The sequence below is a fragment of the Furipterus horrens genome, unplaced genomic scaffold (assembly GCF_987537825.1).
Source record: "Furipterus horrens unplaced genomic scaffold, mFurHor1.1.pri manual_scaffold_17, whole genome shotgun sequence".
Lineage (NCBI taxonomy): Eukaryota > Metazoa > Chordata > Mammalia > Chiroptera > Furipteridae > Furipterus > Furipterus horrens.
This window is the reverse complement of record NW_028327187.1, coordinates 90,425,021-90,437,062: the sequence shown is the minus strand read 5'-3', so window position 1 is coordinate 90,437,062 and position 12,042 is coordinate 90,425,021. Positions and strand designations below refer to the sequence as shown.

The 12,042-nt window shown below is 35.7% G+C and overlaps 1 protein-coding gene across 4 annotated transcripts in view; it reads left to right on the top strand.

The window, feature by feature from the left end:
- The window catches only part of USP9X (ubiquitin specific peptidase 9 X-linked), a 111,229-nt gene that overhangs the window by 48,196 nt on the left and 50,991 nt on the right, over positions 1-12,042 (top strand). For 2 of the 4 annotated variants that reach the window (XM_090265231.1, XM_090265229.1), the window contains exons 12-14: positions 1,166-1,372; positions 2,741-2,877; positions 4,650-4,783. In XM_090265231.1, the coding sequence (XP_090121357.1) occupies positions 1,166-1,372; positions 2,741-2,877; positions 4,650-4,783 (478 nt within the window). Of the gene's footprint in view, positions 1-1,165; positions 1,373-2,740; positions 2,878-4,634; positions 4,784-12,042 lie in introns of all 4 variants that reach the window. The other 2 variants (XM_090265230.1, XM_090265228.1) reach the window with 1 other exon arrangement.

Here is a 12,042-nt window from a genome sequence, read left to right as displayed (position 1 = left end):
TGGTGAAGCATGACAAGATGACTGCCATAATGGGAGAAGAAAAGAAAGGAGGTTGGTTGTGATTGTATCCCTGGACCTTTCTCTTCTAAGGATGGTGTAAATACAAAATTGTCTAAATATAAAAATCCATTATCTATTTTTTTTCTCCTCCCTCCCCCAGTTTGGCTTAACAGATGTTTATTGAGTACTTGTTATTTGGTAAGAAGCACAATTTTTTTTTAAGATTTTATTTATTTATTTTTAGAGAGAGGGGAAAGAAGGGAGAAAGAGGGGAAGAGAAACATCAGTGTGGGTTGCCTCTCACGTGCTCCCAACTGGGGACCTGTCCCACAACCCAGGCATGTGCCCTGACTGGGGATTGAACCAGCTCTACCCTTTGTTCTCAGGCTGGTGCTCAATCTACTGAGCCACACCAGCCAGGGCAGCACAGTTTTTTGAAGTGATGGTAAACTAGCAATTCTTAGGAGGTGTGTCTTGAAAGTCTCTACTAAAAATGATTCAAATGAAGCATAAAGCCCAGGTTATCTTGTAATTCTTTGTAGACGGCAGCCAGATTATTTTAGATATTGTGAAATTAGACTTTGTTTATGTACTTGCCTACTATCGTTTTTAATTGTCTGATTTCTAAGTAAGTTTTTGTTCTTCAAAGTGGTTATACCAATTTAGTCCCATCCAGAGTTTCGCATCCTTTCTCGCACTTTTTTTTGTCAGTTGTCTGTCATCTTTTATAGAACAATTTTAAAATCACAGTGAGCACACTGAATCTAAGGCAGTGGTTCTCAATGTGGTCAGTCAATTGTGCCATCCAAAGATATTTGGCAATACCTGGAGACATTTTTGGTTGTCAACAGCAGGAGAAGGAGCAGTTGCTACTGCCTTCTAGAAGCAGGTGGAAGCCAGCGATGCTGCTAAACATCCTACAATGCATGGTATAGCCCTCCACCCCCCAGCAGAGAATTTTTCTGCTTAAAATGTCAGTAATACTGAGGTTGAGAAACCCTGCTCTGGGGTGTTTCTATTTCTCCCTTATCTCTCAAATATCTCTTTGAATAATTCTGTGCTCAGCTATGTTGTTTTTCTGATGAATATAGTTAATCTGGTGACACTTAATTTAAGCAGTGATAAATAAGTATATGTTTTGATGTCATTTAAATTTTTTTTCTAGGCAAGTTGGACAAATGCAAGTAAAAAGCAACGTGAGAAGCTACTTGAGCTGATACGTCGTCTAGCAGAAGATGATAAAGATGGTGTGATGGCACACAAAGTGTTGAACCTCCTGTGGAATCTGGCCCACAGTGATGATGTACCTGTAGACATCATGGACCTGGCACTCAGTGCCCACATAAAAATACTAGATTACAGTTGCTCCCAGGTAAGGTGTGCTGCTTTGCTCACATTCCATTACCCTTCACAATTAGGATGCTTAGATACAAAATGGTTTCAAGTTATTCCAATATCATTTTTGAAGTGATCTCAAGAATTGACATATATTCTTCATGTAAGTTTGCCTCCTCTTCTTAGGTGTCTATGTCAAAGTTTTGTGTTTATTGCCTGAAAACCACTTTAGTCTCATTGGAAGAAAAGCTATATGACCAACACAGGTTATATATAGTATTGTTAAATGTATGGTGCTGAAATACGAGTTTCAAGTAGATGAGATATAAGATATTAAAGCTGACAAGGGACTTTTGAGGTAAGAGAAGTTAGGTTTTCTTTGTTCATAGTGAAGTTAAGAAAAATTAATAAAATTTCCTAAACAGAAAAAGATTTAGTGCCTTCCCTATGAAGAAATTATGTAATAGCTTCCCTGCATTCTAACTTGTATGTGTATTCTTTTAAATCATGCATGAACATTGCTGAATAATGTCTCACTAAAAGTATTTGCTACACTGGTGGACTGAAATTCAAGAGCTAAGAAAATAAGTTAAAGTAGGTATATGTGATTCAGATGCTACTCAGTTTTGACTATACTTCCTTATGATAGTTCATTAAATATGTATTTAGTATAGCAAATAGTAATATGAGCCTTGAGTTTAAATTATTTTATTAAATAGAAACACACCAAAAAAGAATCCAAACCTGCATTTCTGGTTATTGAAGGGGGAAGGAGCAAAGTAAATAAGGTATGAAAAGTAAAATACCATACATGAAATTATAAACTTTATAACATTAATTCTTAACTGCTTATACATGTTTCTACTCTTTCCTTGTGTGCATGTGGAAGTGTTCCTGTTTTGATTTTTGTTGGTTGCCTTTTTAACTTAGTTTGCCATACCAATATTTTCTTGGTAAAAACATAAATTCTCAATGTTCTTCAGTGTATCAAAAACAAACCTGTGTAGTGTAACAATCAGGGTTATATGTTACTACTGAATTTTATTATATAGTAGAATCTCTGAAAACATTAGATAAAGCTAAATGCACACTTTCTGAAAAAAATTAAAAATCAAAGTTTCTGTGAGTGTGCTTAATGCTTAGTATATATACCTTTGTGTAGCTATAACTGAGTCCATGTTCTGTCAAACTTTTATAATACTGTTTTACCTTTTGGAATTTTGTTAGTGAATGTGAAATAAAAATGTACTTAACTTTTTAAATTATTATTAAACTTTACTGCAATTTTGGCATAGTGTTTGTGGTGCTTATCTTTAAGAGAAGCTCTACTTTGTAATTCTCAAAATAATTTGAAGGTGTAATTCTCCTGAGTATTGACCTATAAAAAACATTGAAATTATTTAAGGACCGTGACACGCAGAAGATTCAGTGGATAGATCGCTTTATAGAAGAACTTCGTACAAATGACAAATGGGTCATCCCCGCACTGAAACAAATTAGAGAAATTTGTAGTTTGTTTGGTGAAGCACCTCAAAACTTGAGGTAAGGCTTTCAACAGAAAATTTTAGTATTTTTGTTTGTATTACTTATGTATTTTTATCAGTTGGTAAAATCAAACTTAAGAAAATTAGACTGAGGTGTGATAGGCTAAGAGAAGAGTTCATTTAGAAGAAAAAATTTTTTATCATATCTACCTCCTGGATTTTATTTATGGGGAAGTAAGCTATAATTAAGTGATACGTGTCAGAATCAAGACAATAATAGTGCCTTCAGGTTCTTGGTTCAGAATTATCTCTTTATTTCCAGCAAGTATGTTAGACAGTTTCATGACAAATGCTCTTTCAACCTCATTTCTCATTTCAGTTTTTCCTCCCTGCTTTATGTCCCTTTTTGCCCACGTTCTACCATTACCCCGTATTAAATATTTCTTATAGACCTTACTGTTTCCTTTGTTGATATGCTCTGAAATATTTAACAATTTATTAACTTTGAAACATTATACTACAGAGAGTTTCAAAGTAAACTAAACCTATTTTTTAATTCATTTTTAAAGTTAAATTTAAAGATTAGACTGCAAGTATGTTTAATGAAAGATGACAAGATAGAGTTAAATTTTCTGATTTATTTTAGCTAAATTTCTGTTCAATAGCGCTTTAAATATATCACCTTATTTGCTGAGTTCTGGTTACTGGAGTAGTTTGTCCTTGTGTTGTTTGATTAGAGTTGGAATTGATAACCTGAAAAGGAAAAAGACTGTGGCGGGAGGGAAGAGAACTATGGTGTAGTGCAAAGAATATTCACAGTGGAATCAGGGTTCCCGGATTGTGCCATTGTATCTAAATTAGTCTGTCATTTTGTAAAGACTCTCTAAACTAAAGAAATTACTTTTTTATATGTAGAAAATTAAATGATTGCCAAGATCCTTTATGACTCTACTGTTACGATTATTCCTAACACGGAAAAGGCCACATGTTTTTAACAATTGAACTTGGTCTTATTTTTTTCCAAGGCTAGAAAAATGATATGAAATCAGAAAAGCTTTAGGGATAGACAGTGGAGAAAATTTAGACTATATCTTATTAACAGTAACATTGATTTGAGGGACATATTTTGATTGTTGGGCCCACTGTGCGTAATGCTTTTTGGCTCTTTTCAAGTGACTTCATTCATTTGATTCAGATAGACGCAGCAGTTTATATACTGTACTCTTCCAAAGAACAGTGGCCTTCATCTCTATTAGAATAGTTATAGCTGTGAGAGTTTTAGTTTCAATGAAGGTGGCATGAAAGGTTGGAAGGGAACTAGGTGTCTTTCTGGTGATACTTATGGGCAAATTTGGCTACAAACCAGCTATCCCAGAATGTACCTTAAATGGCTAATAAAATTTTACTGAAAACATTTTTAAATTAAATTCTTTACTATAGTTACAGCATAATCTCTGTGGTTCTAATCTTGCAAATAGTGTTCTATTTTATAGTTCTGGAAATTGTTACATGAACTTAAAACGAGTGCTTTTGTACTACTATTGCGTGGAAGTAGAAATCTGTTATTGAAGTATACTCCCGTTGATGTGATACTGGAGAATATTAATGTATATTTTTTGTGTAAAATAATTATGGAGTGTCTTATTTTCTAAAGCATTGATTTGTCTTAAATTGCTTGTCATTAAAGTAAATGGCCAAAAATGTGATTCTGATATGAAAGAACCCATTTTAAGATTTTTAATTAATAGCTAAGAATTTAGATTATATAAACTCTTTTGATTCCAACAGAATTAATTGCCTAATTATATTGTTAAGTTCTTCTCGTTTCAGTCAAACTCAGCGAAGTCCCCATGTATTTTATCGCCATGACTTAATCAATCAACTACAGCACAATCATGCCCTAGTTACTTTGGTAGCAGAAAATCTTGCAACTTATATGGAAAGCATGAGACTATATGCTAGAGGTATGTATTATGAGCTAACATGAATTGAGAAATAACAGCACTTCCTTTCCAGCATGCCTTTGCGGGTGGGGGAGGGGAGCATTAATTACCTTAGAAATAAGAGGAAATGTATCTTGTGTTTCTTTTTTAGCTAACAGTCCACTTTTCATTTTACTCTTAACTCTTGCACACACTTAAAATCCTGGTGGGCGTTTCAAGGCTCTTTAGTAAGTGCTTGCCTTCCCCACTCTCCTTGTTAAATTGATCCATCTCTTTCCACGCCCCCCACCCCCTGCCTGGGAGCTCTGCCTGCCTATACTACATTTGGTTATTGCCTTCTTAGATATGTACTTAACTCATTTTCAGTCTTTCTTTTCTTTCTGCCACCACCTTTATCTTTTCAAAAAAACTATTTTTCTAAGTCTATTATATATATTTTAGTTCTTTTATAATCCTAAGTTCAAGTTTTGTGTGTTGATTTTAAAATTTATAAGTAGTGAGCTGCAAGGCTACAAAATGAGAAATCCACATGTTTACATTAGTTTCAAAGTGTGAATTTGTTTAAACATGTTACTATAAAGTTTCCTGTTTTAACAGCCAGTTAACAAAGTACCTGCCTTATGTGGAACTGTGTTTCAATACTCCTGCCCTCTGACAGTTGGGTTTGCATCTGTGTATGCTAGAGTACAGGTGTGTTCTTAGTACACATTCCTCTCTCTTATGCCAAATTCATAGCCACCGCCCCACACATGTACACACAACACACAAAACCAAAAAACTGTCTTAAGAGACTCAAGTTTGTTCCCATAGCTGTAGAAAGGAAATTGTATATTACTAGTTAGTGTTAGAGATAGGATTAGAATTGAACATAATGGTTACTGAACATACCAATCTTAACATTTTATAGTAGACTTTATACAACCCCATAGTATATATTTAAAATGAAGATATTTCAAATATTATTTGAAGAGTAGGAAGACTCTTGGCATTGCATAAAATCCCAACATGCTTACAAAGCATCAGGTTTTTGCTTAACATTACATACATTCCCATATAAATTTAGATGAACATAATTAAAAATTAAGCAGTTCTTCAGATACCCCCTACTGATTTTGTTAACTCTTTGTTCTTTCATTTACCCTCTCTTAGGCCAGCTAATTCCTCCTAGGCAGTAGATTATGGAGATAGATAAGTAGTCAGGGAACTGGTAGGCACTAGGCAATGATCTTTTATCATTTCAGTGCTAAGTTCCTTTTAAGCAGCATGATAGGACAGTTAGGTCAACATAGGCATGTGTGTGACCATGTGAATTATATTCTTTGCAAAACAATCAAAATCTGAGAGAGGCACAGACTTTTGCATGTAGTACATCCAAGGACTCAAGCATGTGGACTCAGTTTAACATAAATCTGATTGTTAATGATTGCTTTTTGCTAGACATAGCCCTCATAGATGCCAATTCAGTCCTTTCCCCAAAATGGAGCCATATAAATCATATGAGCTCTGCTAATCTTTATTTCATTGTCAGATGTTGAAAGCCTTGCTGTTAGGGCAATCAGATGTTAATGTGCAGTTCAGACTCACTAGAATTTTCTGCTCCATTTTAGTCAAATTCAACATTTGTAATTGCTTTATCTCACTTTCATGATCACAAGAATGTTTTAAGTCTTCAACTTCTCCTTATATTGTGTGTATCTCTACAAAGTAAGAGATGTGAATCTGCATAGTCATACTGTCTAGATTTTTGAAACATGACCTTGGACAAGTTGCTTATGCTAGAATGATGCCTGGTACATAGTAATCTCTCAAAGTGTTTGTTGCTGTTGATATGTTCCCCTGAACTTATTGACACCATAGCTTTTTGTTTTATTCTAAATTTGATAACTTTTTCTCCTCTGTTACACTGTTCTTGTTAATACTGATCAGTCTACAGATGTTATTTATTTATTTAAGATTTTATTTTTTGGAGGGGAGAGAGAAAGGGAGAGAAACATTGATCAGCTGCCTCTCACAACCCCCAACAAAGGACCTGGCCCACAACCCAGGCATGTGCCCTGACTAGTAATTGAATCAGCAACTTTTAGGTTCACCGGCCAATGCTCAACCTACTGAGTCACACTAGCCAAGGCGGTCTATATATATTTAAATATTGGGGGGGTATTTTTAAGCTAGTAAAATTCACCTATTAAAATAAACTTCACACAGCATTAAATCACTTCCGTGGTAACATCAGCCACCAATTTCTGAATTTGCAATTTTAAAGTAAATTACAGTTTTTGCCTCTGTATAATAAGTGTTGCATGGATTCCATTAAGTATGAGACCTATTCAGGAGGCTGTCATCAGGTTCCACAGTTCACTGGTAGTCTCAATGTTTGATAACTATTTCACCAATACTAAGTATTTGTCCTGCCCATATGTCATCACTAGCATCTTCAGCTTTGGAAGAAAACATTTCCTCAGTAGTATAGTTAGCTCATTCTACCTCCTCTTTTAACATTATTTAAAGTAATAAACTCATTAAAATTCTCAACAGTATTTACTTATGTTTTCTTGCTACCTGTGCCTCCTGGCACTGGTGCTTGCCAACTCTTTTTTTTTTTTTTTTTTTTAGTTTTTTTATGTTTATACAACAAAGTATAAAACTACCTTGTAATCTTCACTCAAGTTTTTACCTCATTGGTAGGCTTGCCTTTGGTACTAATTGAAACCTTAACTGAAAGTTTAAATTACCATTTTTTATGGTTCCTGGATAGAGTTGGAGGACTTGTTTTCATTGTAGATAGCATTTTTGCATTGTTTTCTTAGGACTGGCACTTCAGTTAACTCTTCCCAATCTCTTAAATTCAGAACTGGCAGTTTTAGGAACAATTTTTTTCCCCCATGAAAGGATTTTTTTGAGTATCATTCACAAATTGTGTGCTCTACGTTAGTAATATCTTTCCTCGACTAGACTTTCTCAGCACTGGCTCATTCCTACATTAGCCATGAAGTTCTGTTAAGTCTATGTGTGTTCTTTGTGGTTTAAAAAAAAATTAGGCTAGTATCCATTTTATTAAGTTTATAGTTCTCTGGAGTAATGGCTATTTCCAGTACTGGTGCAGGGAAATTACAAGATGATCCTTGAACATCTCATTTCGGGAAGGAAAAAAGTGTCCTAAGGATTATGTTGACATGTCAAAAAATATGGAAGTTGGCTCTCACTGGCTGAACTGGGTCAAGATGAAAATAACTAAACCCATTAAACAAAACATAAACCTTTCAGCCCAGGGCACCTGCCTGCTTGAGGGCCGGATCCCCCATTGGTGGCCCACAAGAGGCAAACACACATTGATGTTTCTCTTCCTCTCTTTCTCTATTCCCCTCTCTCTAAAAATAAAATCTTTTTAAAAAAACTTTTTAAAGTATATTTTATTATGTTGTTACAGTAGTTCCAATTTTTTCCCCTTTGCTCCCCTCTGCCCCATACCCCCCTTCCCTCCAGTAATCCCATCCCCTTAGTTCATGTCCATGGGTCGTGCATATAAGTTCTTTGGCTTCACCCTTTCCTATATTATTCTTAACATCCCCCTGTCTATTTTGTACCAACTAATTATGCTTCTTAGTCCCTGCAGCATTTCCCCATATCTCTCCCTCCCCCCTCCCAGCTGATAACCCTCCAAATGATCCCCATACCTATGATTCTGTTCCTCTTCTGGTTTGCTTAGTTGGATTTTGTTTTTATTTTTTAGATTCAGCTGTTGATAGTTGTAAGTTTGTTGTCATTTTAGTGTTCATAGTTTTGGTCTTCTTTTTCTTAAGTAAGTCCCTTTGACATTTCATATAATAATAGCTTGGTGATGATGAACTCCTTTAGCTTTACCTTGTCTGGAAAGCACGTCATCTGCCCTTCCATTCCAAATGATAGCTTCGCTGGATAGAGTAATCCTGGTTGCAGGTTGCTTTTCATCACATTGAATACTGCTTGCCACTCCCTGCCTGCCTGCAAAGTGTCTTTTGAGAAATCAGCTAATAGTCTTATAGGAACCTCCCTGTAGGCAACTCTCCACCTGTCTCTTCCTGCCCCCAGGACTCTGTCTTTTTCTTTCACCTTTGGCATCTCAATCATGATGTGTCCTGGTGGGTTCCCCCCTGGGTCCAGCTCACCTGGGGCCCTCCATACTTCCTGGACCTGTGTGTCCATCTCTTTTGCAAAATTTGGGAAGTTTTCCTCATTTTTTTCAATTCTTGCTTCCTCATTCTGCACTGTTAGACTGTTTTTTTCTTCCTTATGTTCCAAATCATTGATTTGAACCCCAATTTCCTTCCCTTCACCATTGGTTTTGTGTGGGTTTTCCTTTGTTTCACTTAGCATAGCCTTCACTTCTTCTCTTACGCGTTTGCCATACTCAAGCATATCTGTCGAGCCTGTGAGCATCTTAAAACTTTTTTTAATACAAATCCTTCAGTCTATATTGAAGGAAAAGAAAATACCACAACTAATAGATGTAGAGTGTGATGACAGTGGTGGGGTGGACAAGAATGAGGCATTTAACTTCTGGATTGGTAGGAGTAAGATGCTCAGTAAACCTCCTTAACGAAATAACCATTTAACTAGAAAAAATTATTTTAAAAATAATCATTTAAAGTATCTGGGAATTGTCCTAAGGGGATGCAGAACATGGGGAAACATTTTTTCAAGGAAATCTACCATATCTTGGAAAGAACGGTAAGAAACTATAGTATCTGAGCCACAACTTAGGTGTTTTTTTCCACAGCTGCCAATACAGAACTATCTAGAACTATGGTTCCACCGCAGGAAAGGCAAGGTATTGGCATGCCTTATCATCCCCTGTCCATTGGCAGAAGCTATCTCCAGGTAGTCATTGGCTGACTATCCTACTCAGTGCCTACTCATAGTGTGTGATTACTGTCTCATATGGTGGCAGTTCCATGCTGTGGGGCAGGGGGCAACAGAGAAAATCAGGGGCTGTGCCACACACACACGTCAATAATACTCATAGAGCAGGGTTATCACTCTTGAGAGAAGCTGCCTGCTGGGTTGACATTAACTGTGAGGACGAAGAGCTCAGCAGGTAGGCTGAAGGGACTGACTTTTTTTGGACCAGAGCATGCCATTCCCAAAGGTATTAGCAAAACCAGTGAAAACTTTAGAGAGGCTACCTGTAGCCCCTTGTACCCAGAATTTTAACAAATCTAGATAAAAACACAGCCAAGATAAGCTCCACTGTGATTACAGTCAGCCCTTTGGTCAGGAATGTTATACATACGCTTTAGGCTACACCCAGTCAGAAATCATCAGAGCACAACCTGGGACAGATGGAAAATATTCCTTAATACGTGAGAAAATGATTCCATTTATGATAGCTTTTTAAAAAATAAATATTTCAGAATAAATTGAAAAAAATACAAAATAAAAAGATATACCCCATGTTATTGGGATGAAAGATATAATATTGTTAAGATAGCAGTACCCTGCAGATTAAGCCAGAGATTCAACACAATCAAGCTGGTCCTAAAAACCATGGATATATAAGTGACCCTAATAGCTAAGAACAGTCTTGGTAATAAAAACCACAGTTGGCTGGCTCATACTTACTGATTTCAAAACTCACTAGTAATCAAGACAGTGTGGTACTGATATAACAAAGTCAATACTGCATTGGTGAAATGTAATTGACAGTCCAGAAATAAATCGTTATATTTATAATCAGTTGATTTTTATAAGCATGCCAAGAATGGAAAGAAAGTCTCTTTCCAATGCTGGGGGGGGGGACAACTGTAGTAGAACAATAATTTTAAAATGGGGGGATAGTCTCTTTCATAAATGTTGCTGGAAAGCAGGATATCCACATCTAAAAAAAATGAAGTTGGATCCCCTACCTCACACCATGCACAAAATTAACTCTAAATGGCCATAGACCTAAAAGTATAAAACTCAGGAAAAAAACAAGAATAAATTTTTGTGGCCCTGGGTTAGACAAAGCAAAATTGTTATGGGGGAAAAATAATATATTAAACTTAAAATGATAACCCAAGAATGGGAGAAAATATCTGCATATTATACAAATGGCCAGTTGGCACATAAAAATGTTAGATTATATTAGTTATTAGGAAAATGCAAATTAAAACCACAGTGAGAATCTACACCTACTAGGATGACAAATTAGTAAGACAACAGCAAGTGTTGGCAAGAATGTGGAGAAGTTGGAGCTTTTGTATGATGCTTATGGAATTGTAAAGTGATACAGCCACTTTAATATACAATTTGGCCATACCTCAAAATGATAAACACAGAATTTACCATACCGTTGACTCCTAGTTATATACCCAGGTGAAATGGAAGCAGATTCATGCAAAACCTTGAACATGAATGTTCATAACATCCAGAAAGGTGGAAATAAACCAAATGTTCCTCTTTGATGGGTAGATAAACAATATGTTATATATACATACAAGGGAATACTATTCAGCAATAAAAGGATGTCACAACATGGATGAACCCTGTAAAACATGCTGAGAAGGAAAAAAAGCCAGTCAGAAAAAGACCACATAGTGTTGGTTCCATTATATGAAATGTCTAAAATAGACGGCTGAGTGTGGGGGAAGATGGGGAATGACTGTATGCGGAGTTTCTTTTTTGAGGTGATGAAAAGTCTTCTAGAATGTGATGATAAGAACCCTGGCCAGGGAGCTCAGTTGGTTAAAGTGTTGTCCTGATACACCAAGGTTGTGGGTTCACTATCTGGCCAGGACACACAGAAGAATCAACCAATGAATGCATAAATAAGTGGAACAACAAATTGATATTCTATCTATATGGTTTCTTTAAAAAAACTTCTTGTAATGTAGTGCTTTCAGTACTGAGTCCTGATGAAATTGACTTTTCATAGAAGTAGAAAATACCTGTTGAGGACTTTTGCTAGATAAATGTTTGGAAGTAGAAAGCAATTAGTGATAATATTATTGGATTTTTCTTCACCAAAGCATCAAAAGCAGATGTTTCTAAGTATTATAAATGTTCCATCATTACAACATGAAGATTTTTTTCAAAGAAGAAACCTCACTATATCTGAAAACTCTGATAACCTTTACTATTTCCAAAGAGAGTCACACAATTAGAATTTTTTTGCTCTAGGACACAAGTATAAGGTCTAGGATCTGGTATGGAAATATCAGTATTTAATGCTAATGATAAATTACACAATTTCTCTTTCTTCCATAACTTGATGCAACTTATGGGAAGAAATAGCAGAGATTACCAAGTAGTTAATAGTATTT